This window comes from Selaginella moellendorffii, unplaced genomic scaffold (genome assembly GCF_000143415.4).
Source record: "Selaginella moellendorffii unplaced genomic scaffold, v1.0 SELMOscaffold_0, whole genome shotgun sequence".
NCBI lineage: Eukaryota > Viridiplantae > Streptophyta > Lycopodiopsida > Selaginellales > Selaginellaceae > Selaginella > Selaginella moellendorffii.
The window spans coordinates 5,263,215-5,277,282 of record NW_003314261.1 but is presented as its reverse complement, the minus strand read 5'-3'; the positions used below and the strand labels follow the sequence as shown (position 1 = coordinate 5,277,282).

Sequence of the window (14,068 nt, the reverse complement as noted above, 5' to 3'; positions counted from 1 at the left end):
CTCCAACCCAATGTCCCTTGAGTTTGTAGTGGATTTCTCCATGATCACTGTTGTTTTGGCGGATGCCATTGGGAAAATCATGTCTTTTTGTTGCTGTAGGAGCTTTAGCTCGTAGGCTTTTTGGCCGAGATCGATCAATCGATGGACCAAATCGTGACAATGGTTTTTGGAGTGATGTTTCGTGGAATCACGTGCAAGACAAGGAAGCATCCACCCAAATCGACCCCACGGACCCTGGCACGTTTCGATAAACAGGAAATTTCGCTGGAAATGGTGGCCTTGCGAAACAAAAGCTAGCAGATGGTAAAAGGTCTCGCATTGAGCCCACACACACGACCTTTGAAATTTCCTCCTCTACCAGAGCATATTCTTCTACGTCGCGTGAGCAAAGCAAGCATATGCTCCCGGGCCGAGGAAGGTTCTGTGGAAGCATCCCGAGCTTCGCGGCAGCTTCTGGCAGCGCTTCTGAGAGAGTGTGCGTGGCGAATATGCCCGGCATCGGCCCCGGGATGAGGACACGTCACGCGATGATGGCCGTGGAGAGGAAAAAGAAGAGGTCATTGCCCAGGCTTTGAGTCCACTTGCTTTGCATCTTCCCCTTCCTTCTTCCATTTTCTTCTCTTCTCTTTGTGCGATCGATCCGTCGCGTGGAAGGAAGGACCAGAGTGAAATTGGAGAAATCGGCAGCGAATGTGTCAACGCGAAGATAGAATTTGATAGTGGGGCTTGACTGCTAGCTGCAAGAGGAAAAGGAGATCCACTCCATGGACGAGGAAGAGCTAGTTCCTTTTGGAAGCCCGTCGCTCTGTTTCTACTCGGAGGAGGTAGCGATCGATTGCGAGGATCAGGACGAGAAGACGCTCCTGGAAGTGGACAGCTTCGTGTCATCGTCTCTGGTGCTGGGCGAGGCCGATCAGGCCGAGGATTCGCACATCCAGCCATCGCCCACATCCCAGCTCACGGATTCCCCCATTGGGTCGGCCAGATCGGGCGGGATCTCCAGCAATTCGGGCAGGAAGAGCATCCGGATCGCGCAGAAGCTCCGCGATCGTGTCGGCTCGGATCGATTCCGCGAGGCGATTGGGGGCGTCTTTAGCCAGGAGGCCGCCAGCGGCAACAAGAGCGCTCTTCGGCTGATGACACACATTTCTTCCTCCTCGCCTTCCTCTTCTCCATCCTCGGCGGTCCTCTCCCCGGATTCTTCCAGCGATTCCACCAATATCCTCCCCGGGAAGAAGAAGCGGCCTGCGCTCCTCCCGCTCGATCTCTCCTTCGCCGCTGCCTCCAATCCCAGCAGCAGCATCCACAGCCCCTGGGGGATCTCCAAGAGAGTGTGTAGCACGCCGCCCCCTTCTACTTCCTCTTGCTCCTCCACCTCGGCCCCCATCGCCGCGGCCATGGCGATGGCTTCCAGCCCAGTGCTCGGCGGCCTCTCGGATTTCAACGAGAACGACTCCGAGGACATGATTCTCTACGGGCTGCTCAAGGAGGCCGCGCGGACTGGATGGCAGCCGCTCACGCCCAAGCAAAGGAAAGAGCCCGAGATCGCCGACGCCGTCAAGCCCGAGATCGTGACGCCCATGCCGCCGGCAGTAGCGGTAGTACACCGCGCGGCACAGCTACCACAGTGCGTTGCCAACCGCGCGGTACCCACGGTACACTACGCGGCACAGCCGGCACATTGCGCGATACCGCTGCTGACACAGTCCGAGACGCGCGGTACTGCGGCAATGCCGGCGGCTTCTTTCAAAAGGCAGCACTACCGCGGGGTGAGGCAGAGGCCGTGGGGAAAGTTTGCGGCGGAGATTAGAGACTCGATGCGGCAGGGCGCGCGGATCTGGCTGGGGACGTTTGATACCGCCGAGCAGGCTGCTCGGGCCTACGATCGAGCGGCGTTTAAGATGAGGGGCGCGCGAGCTCTTCTCAATTTTCCACTCCAGCCGCAGCAGCAGCACCACCAAATTCACCAAAGTGTCCAAAGTCAAAACCAGCAAGAGCCCGAGAACAAGAGACCGAGATCGAATTGATGACATACCATTTTTCTTCTAGCGTTTTGATTGACGTCGTCTGATCCGTAGTCAGAGAGAGAGAGAGGAAGCGGCCAAAGATCGTGATTGACAGAGATTGCGCTTTTGACTCCTATTTTCTCAGTCTCACTCGTCCCTGTGAGGAAGAATCCAGCTATAATGGCGAGGAAAAAGAGAAGCGAGTACGCTACCTTGCAGCAGGATTGTCCGCAAGATTGTTCTTGTGTTTATGGACGATCGCTTTGTCATGCTGCGTTCTATGTGGATATTGGGTGTAAAGTAGTAAAGCCTGGAAACAGAGAGAACGTAAAAATTCGTAAGAGTTTTTTATTTTCTCGACTCTGATTGACTTGCCTTGATGTAGTTTTTCGCGTCTAGCGTGAACCTGTGAGACATACCCGCGGGAAGAACGATCATATCCCCTTTGCCAACAGCAAACCGGATCCATTTGCCATCAAAGTCTCGAATATCCCAATAACCTGAAGAAGCAGACAAAATAGGTAGAATTTGAATCTAGAAGGAAAAGAAATTGAGAAAACTGTACCACTCCCATCCAAGATGAACCTCACTTCCTCCTGCGAATGCGTGTGTTCCTTGAAGAAGCCTTGGACTTTAGCATCGAAATCTTGCGTACTTTCACGACAGAGAGTGAGCACCTCCTGGACCACAAGCAAGTTTCCCTGTCAACTTTAAACACACCCTTCCAAGCTCACTCACCGAGTAGAGATAGCCGCGTTCACTTCGAATCTGTTCCAGCAGAGAAGTGGCTTCAAGGTCGAGCTTCCAAGTCAAGACGCCAAGCTCTGCAAGTGCATTTGGAGCTACACGTTAAGCAAAAAACAGTCTAGCTAGATAGAGAGCAGAACAAGCGGGTACCATGGAGGTGCGCGAGTGGGACTGGGCAATTTGGAACGCGTCTGTGTGGAAGCCTCGGATCATCCCCCTCGTCTAGCATGCTCGGACTGTACTCCCATGCTTCCACTCCTGTCTGCCAAGCATGCAAAAGGCAGGCAGCCAACGATCAGTCTCGGCTAAGGAGAATCAAGCTATACTAACTCTACTAAGAAGGAATCATCTTGCGTCATCTCCCACATACCTCGGAGTGAACACTTGCTGCTGCCATGGACTGAGGTTGAGTGAAGGAGAAGTAGAGAGCTGGACGTCTTTTATACCGGGAACTCGCGTGGCATTCAGGCATAGTGTGCATGAATTTCGAATCCATACATGAACGATGGTGTCAAGGTACCACCTCGCAGAAGGGATGACACCGGAGGACCCTCTTGGTCTACAAGTGGCAGGGTTTGTTAGTGCAACTTGAAGATAGAAACTCTTCTTCAAGTTGCACTAACAAACCCTTGAAAGCAGCGGTGTTGCTACATTAGCTGAAATAGCTCAAAAGTAAGAAAAACTGTTTCAAAGTGATGGAGAATGATCAAAGCTTTTCCTATGATACCTCTACCAACAGCCGGGATCTTTAATGAAGTCAAACTCCGTAGTGTGCAGCGAGTGAGGCGGCGGCTTCAATCCGCTGGACTTCCATCTTCGCAGCATCGCATCTTCGAACCTCCGGACCTAAGGTAGCAAAGCCATAATTTGCCTAAACTCACGACGAATGTATGACTCACTCTGGTCACGATGAAAGGCTCGCCTTTGAGCGTGAGAGGCTCTGTAGAAATCGTGAGCAGTCCATTCTTGTTGCCATACACGACGTCGGTAAGGTGGCGATCTCCTACCTGTGACAGAGAAAGCTAAGGACAAGAAATGGATAACAGACAAGAGTACCTACCATAACGAGAAGTGACGCATCGCATCCAAATCTCTTCTTGAGAGCATCAGCATTTCCAGCCGGTTTCTTAGAGCCTACATTGGGAAAATAACGTTAGGAAGTGAACCAAGAAAACTCGTTTTGTTTTCCAAACGCTCACCGTGCCTGATCACGGAAATTCCAAGTGACTTCTCTAGTGCGTCAGCCTCAACTCCCGCGGGATCAAACTGGTACAGTCCTGCTCTGCAAGAAGTTTTTTAACAAAACTAAATCAGATTTAAGAAAACAAAACTCTTTGCTCGACACTTAACCTGCGCTGTTGCTGAGAAGTGCCACATTCTCCCCAAAGCACTTCCGACATTCTTCCAAGGACTCGCCCAGCGTCGGCCACACGGTCGCCACATACGGGGCCGTGAGCGTATTATCCTTGTCAAACACCACACCGGCAAATCCCCGCTCCTTGAGCGCCCTCCAGTCAATCCAGCTGATATCCGGCACATGAACATGCGGCAGCATTAAGCTCCGGTCGCGCAGCAGCACGCGGGCAGCCGATCCAATCCCCGCCGCATTAAACCTCTGCCCGAGCTTCGCGATCATCGAGTGGCGCGGCGCAGAGAGATCGGCGTTACAGCAGCACACAGACCTGGAGATCACAGCCGGCGCGCCCGCCCCGCCCAAGCTCATCTCATCTCGCCCTAAAACGAGAGAGCGCCAAACCCTACAAAAGGTTTTTAAAAAAGTGAACTCATTTAATCCAGCGGTTGCGATTGGGTGGTCCAGATGGACGGCGGCGATGTGGCCGGGAAGGGGGAACGAAAATCCCCGTCCCCGGGCAGTGGAAGTGGCCGTTTTGTTTTTTTAGGTCTTTTTTTTGCGCCCATCTATCTTGCCAATTGGGAGGCTGGGGACGGAAGGATGGGTTCTTTCGAGCCCGCCCAGAAGAAGGCGCGCTCGGATGTGGATCTTTCCTCGCTCTCCTTCCAAATTCACCATCAATCCCCGCCGCAGCCATCGTCGATCGCGCAGCAGCAGCAAACTTCGCCGATCGCGCAGACCGTCCAGCAACAGCAGCAGCAACAACAATGCCAGCAGCAAAACGGGGATTTCGAGTGCCGGCGATACACAACGCCAGAGGGATGCCCCTATGGCAGCAAATGCCGATTCAAGCACGGGCCACTTGGTTGGAATTTCTCTCCATTCTCTCCTCCCTTGTCTAATTCTCTCTAATTTCTTCCATCTCTTTGAGTTTTTTCTCTACAGTGCTTTTGTCCAACAGTTTCTCCTCCAATTCTCTTCTCTTCCATTTTCCTTTGTTTTTCCAAGTGAAACTCCCCTGTTCTTCCTGTGATTCTTGTCACAAACGGAGGCTCTTGGCATTCCCTAAAACTCTGTGTACGGAAATGCAGATGACCGGGATTTGACGCAGCAGACCTCAGCACTGGGGAGCAAGACGAAACCATGTACGAAATTCTTCAGGTCAATTCACCCTAGAGCTAAGATCTCCTGATCTCCTCCAATCCACCACCTTTTTTTTTTCCTTTTGCTCTTCGCGATTTCTTCCTTTTGCTAAGCACCACCCTTGCAGAAAGAACAAAACCAACGTGAATCCAACGCATTTCTTCCTCCATTTGTGCAGTACCTCTGGATGCCCGTACGGCGAAGGGTGCCACTTCCTCCACTACGTCCCCGGCGGCATCAACTCCCTCCAGGTCCAGGCAGCCAACGGCACCGCGGCGCTCTCCTCCGCCGCCCCGGGCGGCGCGCCAGGAACAGCCGGATCGACCGCCGCCAGCCCAGCATCCACCACGCCTGGCGGCGGAGTAGCGGCGGTAACAGCGGCGGCGGCGGTGGTCGCCGACCCCTCCCAGACCGTCAATGGCTACAAGACCCGCCTGTGCAACCGCTACAACACGCCAGAGGGCTGCCGGTTTGGCGAGAAGTGCCACTTTGCGCATGGCGAGGCCGACCTCCGCCCCTCCAACCCCCGCCCCTCGCCCGCCACTGTCATCCACCTCCAGAACGGTGCCACCGCCGGAATAGGCGGCGCTGCCGCGCTCATCAACGGCACCACCGTCTTCTCCAGCAACCCGGTGGCCACCTCGGTGTACTACGGCGAGCCGACGCCACCCGGCGTCCCCGCCGCCACCACCTTTGGCAGCATCTCGGTCACCCGGATGAGCATCGAGGCGGCATACGCGGGGGCCATCATCGGCAAGGCCGGCGCCAACGTGAAGCAGATCAGCAAGGTGACGGGCTGCAAGGTGTCCATCCGCGACCACGAGACCGACCCCAACATGAGGAACGTCGAGATGGAGGGGTCGCTGGAGCAGATCGAGAGCGCGAGCGAGATGGTGCGGCAGCTGCTCCAGACGAGAGAGGTGGCGCCGCCGCGGGGGCCAGCGCTGGGGTCGCACAACTTCAAGACCAAGCTGTGCGAGAACTACTCGTCCGGGACGTGCACGTTTGCAGAGCGGTGTCACTTTGCGCACGGCACGCAGGAGCTCCGGCCTATCATCAGATGATCGTCAGTTCCTGGGGTGAAATCACTCGACTGCTACTGCTACCACCACGACTCGCAGCAGCGATTTTTCATCCAGACAACAACAACACAAAACACACAGGTACATACATATACATTACTTATACTATACAGTTCGAACAGGAGAACAACGAATCCAACACATACACACCACACAAACGCACAGACAGCCATGATCGATATGGTTTTACTGAACAGCACAAACAACACAAGAAAGAAAGAAACACACACACAAACACATACACGCACAGAGGGATCATACACACACAACTGACTGAAAGATTTTTTGGAACGTGTAAACATATATAAAACACCCAGTCTTCTAATGAACCGATTACTTACACTTTTGACTACCTCGAATTGAAGAGCTTCTGGCCGTCGGATCGGATAGAGAGGGATGAGGGGAGCGGAGCTCGCGTTACTCGGTCCATTGCGCCTGTCAGGTAAGCTGTGCTTCAATACAACTAGAAAGAAGCGAAGAACTTGGAAAGTCAGACCTGTTCGTGGCCTCTGGAACTTCTTCGGAGGTAGAGAAGAGGCCACGGATTCTATCTCATTTTCGAAACAGTCTGGCTACCACGAATTGGAGCTCCCTTCGTTTCTGCCACTGCTCGTCCAAGACACCTTCCTTGCAGGTCTGTTGCATTCGAACTTGACGTTGAAACATACTCTCTTGTGTAGATAAAGAGCTCAAGTGCTGCTACAAGGCATCTCTGGACGGCTTCAGTGCGTACAAGTTCCACGGCTGCACTGACTTCAAAGGTCCCTGCGTCGTTCTAGGCCTCACTCGAGGCGGACTTCGTTTCGGTGGATTTAATCCTCTCGGATTCCGAAGCACTGATGACTACTACGACACCTTCAAAGCCTTCCTGTTCTACTGCCCTCAAGGAGATTCACCACCTGTTATTCTTCCCAAAATCGGAGGCTCGGGAGCTGCAATATTCGACTATGCTCGAGGAGGGCCGCAGTTTGGAGCTGATGGACTTTTGATCGGGCCTCCACTAGTTCCTGTTATGGGTGGCCTTTCTGGACCTGATCCAAACAAAGGTGAAGGCGATCTCAGCCAAGCAAAGTCGAGACTAGGACTTTCGTATGCATGCAGACCTGATGGAAAGGATTCGATTTTCGGTGACGATAAGAAGGCCACGGTTGTCGAAATAGAAGTTTTCACTTGTCCAGCAATACGTGATATGTACTAGGTAGACTATACTGCAAAGCGAGGAGTTACAAAGGGATTTTAAAGAAAAAACTTACCGAAACGCATTTCAACGTAGTAAGGGAGACAGGCTCTTTGATCAAACGTTACCATGTGTATAAATGTCTCAATGTACAAAGGTTCTCAACTCTATAATTCTGAGTGCTGCTATCAGGGAAATATCCCACTGACTTTGTAGCATGTCGCTATCCTCTCAATAGCTATCAAATATGCTGCTGTGCGAAAGTTGCAGCCCTGCAACAAAATATTGAATCAGAGAAACAAACTCATGAAAAATAAACAAGTCACCTTTTTAGCAGCGACCGCCTTAACTTTGTCCCATGCAACCAGCATGGTCTCTTCAAGTCCGGACCACACGAAATCCACCTCTGTATTTCTGGAAAGTTCGCAGAAAAGCTATCAGAAAAAATGCTGCAAAGTTGAACCCTGGCAGAAGCTAACCCTTTAACAAGTTCGCGACGAAGCTCGTCAGATAATCTGTTTCCATTTCCAAACTCCAGTTCGAGAGCCTCAAGAAAAACCTTCATGGTGAGAAACAAGTTAGTTCAAGGTATCAGATAATACAGCCCACCCGTTTTCCACGCTCTTCCATTCTACGACTCATGCGCCCAAAGTGAATGTGATTCAAATTCTTTAGCCATTCAAAATATGACACAGTCACTCCACCCTGAAAAGGCACCATCACTAAACTTGCGTGAGCGATAAACAAAGAAGCCACACAATATACCGCATTCAGAAGCAAATCTGGTAAAATAACAACTCCTCTTTTCTCTAGGATCGCTTCGGCAGCAGGAGTTACCGGGCCATTAGCAGCCTCTGCTATAATGCGGGCCTGTTCACAAAAGGTTTAAAAGTTCTCGAAGCATTGCTTTCGTTTTTGTACCTGTATAAAAGAGGCGTTGCCAGAATGTATTTGTGACTCCAACGCAGCTGGAATCAAAACATCACACGGCAGCTCTAATATTTTTGAAGAGTCTTCAACCTGTGCGACCAGGATTAGAACGTAAGAACAAAGAATATGAATCGACTTACAGTGGAACCCTTGGGAAATCCTGTTATTGTTCCCTTCCGCTTAAAGTAATCCTTGACCTCTTTGATGTTCAAGCCCTTTCCTGTCTCATCAACAACCCCACCATCCTTCTCTGCGATGGCTATGATTCTTCCGCCAGCATCTTCAATGCACTGAAAAACAGTAGTTTGAAATTGCTTCCCCCCGTAATCTGGTCATCTTACATCAATGGTGTGTTGGCCGACGTTTCCAAAGCCTTGCACGATGATAGTTTTCCCTTCAATACCAGGTTTCATTTGCAGCTTGGATATCAGACCCTGCATAAAAAGAAATGAGTCGTAAATTCGATTTTGAAACAAACGCAAAACAACCTCGTCATCTAAAAACTCTCTCAAACAGAAAAACACTCCTAAGCCTGTAGCTTCTTGCCTCCCATGAATACCTCCCTGTTAAATGGTAAGCAGAATGAGCAACTAGAGTGCACTATAGTACCTCTTCAAGTGGCTTTCCAGTTACGCAAGCTGTTCCATTTATGTCAGTTGACTGGAGATGCTCGTAAGTGTCCTGAAAAAATCCTTTTTGACAAAATCACAGCATAATAATCAACAAATACCTTGATCCAGGCCATTTCTTGGGATCCTGTTCCATAATCAGGGGCAGGAACGTCCTGAGAAGGCGAGTAATGCCACGTTTTGATCTTTGATGAGCAGAAGGAAATCCACTTACAATCGCAGGACCAATGAAGTTCTTCTTTACAAGCTCACTGGTGTATCGCCTTATGATCGCTTCCTTTTCCCCGGTGGAATACTTCGCAGGATCTGAAGGAAAGCATTGAAACTTTCAAGTTACCTGTGGCAACATGATACTACTCAGAAAGAAATAATTCTGCATTACAAGGATCATTCCCACCTATTTTGATTCCTCCTTTCGCCCCTCCAAATGGGATGTCCACGAGAGCGCACTTGAAAGTCATCAACGCAGCCAACGCCATTGTTTCTTCGGCATCAACATTTGGAGCCATTCGTATGCCACCCTTGACTAGATAGAAAAAAAAGTTAGAGAGTATGACTTCATCAAGAAGAACTAATAATAGGCCATACCTGGCATTCGATGGTGAGAATGTTGAGCTCTATAAGCCTCGATAAGCTCCACTGTTCCATCGGAACACTTGAGAGGAAATTGGACCTTTAAGATATTGTTACATCCCTGCAAAGAAAGTTTGTTGTCTTGAGAAATCCACTAAAAGTAGTAGGTCACCTTTATCTGAGCCAATATATCTGGAGTTGGAGACGCTAGTGCCGCAGCTTTATCGTAGTAAATATCCACAGCCTCCAAGAACGCCGCATCACCTGCGAGAAATCGATAGCACAGGGATGATCGAAAATCTTGCTAGAGAATCACTATACCAGTGACAAGAGAGGATAGATTCCGGGGTAGAGCCAAGACAGCAGGAATGCATCTCTTAGAAAGAATTGAACTGCGCCGGAGCAACATTTCCATCTGTGATCGACAAGAGAGAATCAAAGAAAGTGCTAGCGGAGGAGTTTTAAAGAGGGAAGAGGATGATCGAACCTAGTCGCATTGCCAAAGACAGGGAATCACCACGCAATCCGCGAGTGAGCTGTGGAATCCCGACGCTTGCCCAGGCAATGCCCGCCCGGGCGCAACACATTGCTCTCTTTCCCTGTCATACAAGAATCGCGCCCTAGCGCGAATCCAAATCTGCGGTCCACACCACCGAATCAAGGGCTGAAATTTCACCAGCCGCTGCGACATCCAACGGCTCACACTCATAGCGTGAAAATGTGACATCGATTTTGAGCGCCAAGGTTCAAATTAAATGTTTCCTAAAGGCCACAGAGTTAAGGCTGTTAACCTTGTGGTCGGGGGTTCGAATCCCCCGGGCGGCGTGACGCCAGTCGAAGTCAAGACTTTTCTGGTCAAGTCTAGTCTGGCCGGCGTTGACTGGGGCCCATTGGAGGGAGTGTGCTCGTCGCTATCATTTTGGCCACCCCAATACATAGTTACGTTGTTTGGTGTGTTGCGGGGATTCGTCTAAGATTGCGCTGTGAATGTGCCACTGCCACAGCTTTGTCTAGAGAAAGTGGCAAACTTCTTTGGACGCTCCTTTAGTGTTGTTTGACCTTCCAAAGGCGTTGGATTGGTTTGGTGCTATAGTGACAGGGCCATCAACTAGTAAAGGTCAGTGAAAGTACCCCCCACTTTTGTTGGCTTGGAATTATAGGCTTTACGCTAATCTTTCTATAATCCCTCCACTTATAGTCGTTTTTATAATCCCTCCATCGATTTAAGCACGCGCTTTGAAAGTCTTGCAAGTTTATCGATGAAAATGTGTAAACAATGGAAGGATCCAACTGTGTTGTTCCATCAATCTCGTAAACCGGCCTAACTTGGCTGTCTGGCACGATAAAGCTTGTTTAATCTGGTCAAAAGAGATGGCTAAATAGTTCTCCTTTGTTTCCATTATCTTCTCCAGCGCTTGTTTCGTGGCAACTTCTTTAGCTTTTCCTTCTAGTGTTTGTAGATCACGTTAAGAATCATGGATGGATGGCTTCTAGAGAAAATGGAGGCTTCCACCAAATAAAAATGTGATCCACTAAGTTATATCGTAGAACCCAACACACACACGGCACTAGCCAGCTACCAATGCTTTGTGAAAAGTAATAAACTGGATTCCTTTTTACCTTTTACCGGGAGGGGGTGAGAAAAGTCCCCCCTTCTCTTGGTTTGAGACGGGTCCTGTCCAAAGAAGAGGGCAAAATATCACTAGCAATCGCTACCCGGATTCTTAGGGTTCTTCCCAGCAAGCAATGGAATCATCAGCGATCGGGCGCTAGCTCCAGCTAGCACGAGGAGCATCGCGCAGGTACTTGTCTGGTTGACACTCTGTTCTTGCGAGAATGGGGGGATTTCCGGGCGAGAAATCTCCGGTATTTGGCCGATTCCAGCTGCTGCTGCTCGCGCTCGCTGCCGTGAGCTACATTTCCACTCCCGCTGCATTTGCTCAGGAGGTCGCCATTCTCATCCGGTTCAAGCAAAATCTCGAGAAGCAGGCGCAGGGAGAGCTCCCGGATTTGTTCCAGAGCTGGAAGAGCACGGATTCGAGCCCATGCAAGTGGGAGGGGATCAGCTGCGACTCAAAATCCGGGCTCGTCACTGGGATCAACCTGGCGGATTTGCAAATCGACGCGGGAGAAGGGGTTCCACCGGTGGTTTGCGAGCTCCCGAGCTTAGAGTCGCTCAACCTTGGAAACAATGAGATTGGCGGCGGCTTTCCACAGCACCTCTTCCAGTGCTCCAGCTTGAAGTCACTCAACCTCAGCATGAATCTCTTCGTGGGGCTTCTTCCAAACAACATCTCGGCGCTCACCAAGCTCGAGAACCTGGACCTCTGCGGGAACAACTTCACCGGAGAGATTCCGCCAGGATTTGGAAGGCTGCCCAGTCTCCTGGAGCTCAATCTCACCAACAATCTGCTCAACGGGACCGTGCCAGGATTTCTCGGTCAGCTCTCCAACTTGCAGAGGTTGGATCTCGCTTACAACCCCATGGCCGAGGGTCCTATTCCCGAGGAGCTGGGAAGATTGACGAAGCTCAGGAACCTCATCCTCACCAAGATCAACTTGGTCGGAAAAATCCCGGAATCACTTGGGAATCTCGTGGAGCTGGAGGAGATACTGGACTTATCGTGGAATGGCTTGAGTGGCAGCTTACCGGCGTCGCTGTTCAATCTCCACAAGCTCAAGTTGCTCGAGCTTTACGACAACCAGCTCGAGGGGGAGATTCCAGCCAACATCTTCAACTTGACATCCATCACCGACATCGACATATCGAACAACAGGCTTACCGGGAGCATTCCTTCGGGCATCACGCAGCTAAAGAGCTTGAGGCTGCTGCATCTCTGGCAGAACGAGCTCACGGGTTTCATCCCCGAGGGGATCCAAGACTTGGAGGACTTTTTCGAGCTCAGGCTGTTCAAGAACAACTTGACCGGCCGGATACCGCAGAAGCTCGGCTCAAATGGAAAGTTGGAGGTGTTCGACGTCTCCAACAACATGCTCGAAGGTCCGATTCCACCCGAGTTGTGCAAGTCCAAACGCTTGGTCGAACTTATTCTCTTCAACAACGGCATCACAGGCGGGATACCGGACTCCTATGGCTCCTGCCCGAGTGTAGAGCGTATCCTGATGAACAACAACAAGCTCAACGGTAGCATACCACCCGGTATATGGAACACGGAGCACGCCTACATCGTGGACTTGTCCGAGAACGAGCTCTCCGGTTCCATCTCCTCGGAAATCTCCAAGGCTTCCAATCTCACCACACTCAACCTCTATGGAAACAAGCTATCGGGTCCTCTGCCACCAGAGCTCGGCTACATTCCTGACCTCACAAGACTGCAGCTCTACGGCAACATGTTCGAGGGAGAGCTTCCTTCTCAGCTTGGCCAGCTTTCCAGACTTAACGTCCTGTTCGTCCACGACAACAAGCTGGAAGGCCAGATTCCCAAGGCGCTGGGAATGTGCAAGGACCTTGCGCAACTTAACTTGGCTGGTAACCAACTCACAGGAAGCATTCCAGAGTCGCTGGGTGATATCAGCGGGCTCACCTTGCTCGACCTCTCGAGAAACATGCTTACTGGAGACATACCACTGTCCATCGGTGAGATCAAGTTCTCCAGCTTCAACGTCTCGTACAACAGACTCTCTGGACGAGTTCCCGATGGCCTGGCAAACGGTGCGTTCGACTCGAGCTTCATTGGCAACCCCGAGCTGTGTGCCAGCAGCGGTAGCAGCTTGCTGTCCCTGAGCTCGTGTGGAAGAAACGGAGGAGAGAGCTCGGGTTCAAGACATGGACGTGTGGGTCTACTGGGATACGTGATCGGTGGAACGTTTGCAGCAGCAGCTCTCCTCTTCATCGTCGGCTCTTGGCTGTTCGTCCGGAAGTACAGGCAGATGAAGTCGGGTGATAGCAGTAGAAGCTGGAGCATGACCTCGTTCCACAAGCTCCCGTTCAACCACGTGGGAGTGATCGAGAGCCTGGACGAAGACAACGTCCTGGGAAGCGGTGGAGCTGGCAAAGTTTACTTGGGCAAGCTGAGCAACGGACAGGCGGTGGCAGTGAAAAAGCTGTGGAGCGCGGCCAAGAAAGGTGACGACTCCGCGTCCCAGAAGTACGAACGGAGCTTCCAGGCGGAGGTGGAGACGCTGGGCAAGCTCCGGCACAAGAATATCGTCAAGCTCCTCTTTTGCTACACCTGCGACGACGATAAGTTCCTCGTCTACGACTACATGGAGAACGGCAGCCTCGGCGACATGCTCCACAGCAAGAAAGCCGGGCGGGCTCTCGACTGGCCGGCGAGGCACAGGATCGCGCTGGGAGCTGCCGAGGGGCTGGCTTACCTCCACCACGACTACAAGCCGCAAGTTCTCCACTGCGACGTGAAATCCAACAACATCCTACTCGACGCGGAGCTTGAGCCTCACGTAGC

At 51.4% G+C, this 14,068-nt stretch overlaps 7 protein-coding genes across 8 annotated transcripts in view; 4 read left to right on the top strand and 3 right to left on the bottom strand.

Moving 5' to 3' along the window:
- Positions 1 to 473: 473 nt before the first annotated feature.
- LOC112346270 lies at positions 474 to 2,046 on the top strand. Its single transcript, XM_024674864.1, has one exon. It carries the CDS (start codon positions 765 to 767, stop codon positions 2,025 to 2,027), a length of 1,263 nt encoding a protein of 420 aa, XP_024530632.1. The 5' UTR covers positions 474 to 764; the 3' UTR covers positions 2,028 to 2,046.
- On the bottom strand, positions 1,996 to 3,366 carry LOC9632565 (1,2-dihydroxy-3-keto-5-methylthiopentene dioxygenase). Its single transcript, XM_002960500.2, has 7 exons — positions 3,124 to 3,366; positions 2,904 to 3,015; positions 2,745 to 2,830; positions 2,572 to 2,686; positions 2,382 to 2,506; positions 2,219 to 2,316; positions 1,996 to 2,163 (listed from the first exon to the last, which is right to left on the bottom strand). Exons 1-7 carry the CDS (start codon positions 3,247 to 3,249, stop codon positions 2,154 to 2,156), a joined length of 672 nt encoding a protein of 223 aa, XP_002960546.2. The 5' UTR covers positions 3,250 to 3,366; the 3' UTR covers positions 1,996 to 2,153.
- A 49-nt stretch (positions 3,367 to 3,415) lies between these two features.
- On the bottom strand, positions 3,416 to 4,491 carry LOC9632564 (probable phosphatidylglycerophosphatase, mitochondrial). Of its 2 annotated transcripts, none has more exons than XM_024674897.1 (5): positions 4,104 to 4,491; positions 3,953 to 4,030; positions 3,810 to 3,887; positions 3,653 to 3,760; positions 3,416 to 3,599 (listed from the first exon to the last, which is right to left on the bottom strand). In XM_024674897.1, exons 1-5 carry the CDS (start codon positions 4,474 to 4,476, stop codon positions 3,511 to 3,513), a joined length of 726 nt encoding a protein of 241 aa, XP_024530665.1. In that variant the 5' UTR covers positions 4,477 to 4,491; the 3' UTR covers positions 3,416 to 3,510. The 2 variants fall into 2 exon arrangements, with proteins under 2 accessions (XP_024530665.1, XP_024530659.1); XM_024674891.1 differs by having other exon boundaries at positions 3,814 to 3,887.
- Positions 4,492 to 4,572: 81 nt separating this feature from the next.
- Positions 4,573 to 6,314, top strand: LOC9642287 (zinc finger CCCH domain-containing protein 14). Its single transcript, XM_024680346.1, has 3 exons — positions 4,573 to 4,972; positions 5,199 to 5,268; positions 5,429 to 6,314. Exons 1-3 carry the CDS (start codon positions 4,573 to 4,575, stop codon positions 6,312 to 6,314), a joined length of 1,356 nt encoding a protein of 451 aa, XP_024536114.1.
- Positions 6,315 to 6,607: 293 nt separating this feature from the next.
- On the top strand, positions 6,608 to 7,604 carry LOC9632563. Its single transcript, XM_002961158.2, has 2 exons — positions 6,608 to 6,966; positions 7,013 to 7,604. Exons 1-2 carry the CDS (start codon positions 6,729 to 6,731, stop codon positions 7,528 to 7,530), a joined length of 756 nt encoding a protein of 251 aa, XP_002961204.2. The 5' UTR covers positions 6,608 to 6,728; the 3' UTR covers positions 7,531 to 7,604.
- Positions 7,605 to 7,621: 17 nt separating this feature from the next.
- Positions 7,622 to 10,234, bottom strand: LOC9642286 (glutamate dehydrogenase, mitochondrial). Its single transcript, XM_024674856.1, has 17 exons — positions 10,129 to 10,234; positions 9,963 to 10,088; positions 9,814 to 9,905; positions 9,657 to 9,762; positions 9,466 to 9,594; positions 9,283 to 9,374; positions 9,170 to 9,223; positions 9,049 to 9,120; positions 8,928 to 9,002; positions 8,781 to 8,873; positions 8,580 to 8,729; positions 8,431 to 8,529; positions 8,275 to 8,379; positions 8,119 to 8,214; positions 7,989 to 8,068; positions 7,836 to 7,923; positions 7,622 to 7,781 (listed from the first exon to the last, which is right to left on the bottom strand). Exons 1-17 carry the CDS (start codon positions 10,226 to 10,228, stop codon positions 7,698 to 7,700), a joined length of 1,641 nt encoding a protein of 546 aa, XP_024530624.1. The 5' UTR covers positions 10,229 to 10,234; the 3' UTR covers positions 7,622 to 7,697.
- A 1,050-nt stretch (positions 10,235 to 11,284) lies between these two features.
- LOC9642285 (receptor-like protein kinase HSL1) overlaps positions 11,285 to 14,068 on the top strand; it is a 3,653-nt gene continuing 869 nt past the window's right edge. The window contains exon 1 of the mRNA XM_024680276.1: positions 11,285 to 14,063. Within this exon, the coding sequence (XP_024536044.1) occupies positions 11,478 to 14,063 (2,586 nt within the window). The 5' untranslated portion in view covers positions 11,285 to 11,477. The remainder of the gene's footprint in view (positions 14,064 to 14,068) is intronic.

Bases quoted from the DNA above. Each gene is read 5' to 3' on its own strand.
- LOC9632564 (XM_024674891.1), bottom strand. From the start codon at position 4,476: ATGAGCTTGGGCGGGGCGGGCGCGCCGGCTGTGATCTCCAGGTCTGTG. The intron at 4,031-4,103 runs GTTAAGTGTCGA...CTTGCAGAGCAG, and splicing joins ACTTCTCAGCAACAGCGCAG to GACTGTACCAGTTTGATCCC. The intron at 3,600-3,652 runs GTGAGTCATACA...TTGCTACCTTAG, and splicing joins AGCCTTTCATCGTGACCAGA to GTCCGGAGGTTCGAAGATGC.
- LOC9642287 (XM_024680346.1), top strand. From the start codon at position 4,573: ATGGACGGCGGCGATGTGGCCGGGAAGGGGGAACGAAAATCCCCGTCC. The intron at 4,973-5,198 runs GTTGGAATTTCT...ACGGAAATGCAG, and splicing joins ATTCAAGCACGGGCCACTTG to ATGACCGGGATTTGACGCAG. The intron at 5,269-5,428 runs GTCAATTCACCC...CCATTTGTGCAG, and splicing joins CCATGTACGAAATTCTTCAG to TACCTCTGGATGCCCGTACG.
- LOC9632565 (XM_002960500.2), bottom strand. From the start codon at position 3,249: ATGGATTCGAAATTCATGCACACTATGCCTGAATGCCACGCGAGTTCC. The intron at 2,687-2,744 runs GTGAGTGAGCTT...CTTGTGGTCCAG, and splicing joins AACGCGGCTATCTCTACTCG to GAGGTGCTCACTCTCTGTCG. The intron at 2,317-2,381 runs GCAAGTCAATCA...CTCTGTTTCCAG, and splicing joins ACGCGAAAAACTACATCAAG to GCTTTACTACTTTACACCCA.
- LOC112346270 (XM_024674864.1), top strand. From the start codon at position 765: ATGGACGAGGAAGAGCTAGTTCCTTTTGGAAGCCCGTCGCTCTGTTTC.
- LOC9642286 (XM_024674856.1), bottom strand. From the start codon at position 10,228: ATGTGTTGCGCCCGGGCGGGCATTGCCTGGGCAAGCGTCGGGATTCCA. The intron at 9,763-9,813 runs GTGACCTACTAC...CTTTCTTTGCAG, and splicing joins ATATATTGGCTCAGATAAAG to GGATGTAACAATATCTTAAA. The intron at 8,215-8,274 runs GTATATTGTGTG...GTGCCTTTTCAG, and splicing joins CAGATTTGCTTCTGAATGCG to GGTGGAGTGACTGTGTCATA.
- LOC9632563 (XM_002961158.2), top strand. From the start codon at position 6,729: ATGAGGGGAGCGGAGCTCGCGTTACTCGGTCCATTGCGCCTGTCAGGT. The intron at 6,967-7,012 runs GTCTGTTGCATT...TCTCTTGTGTAG, and splicing joins CCAAGACACCTTCCTTGCAG to ATAAAGAGCTCAAGTGCTGC.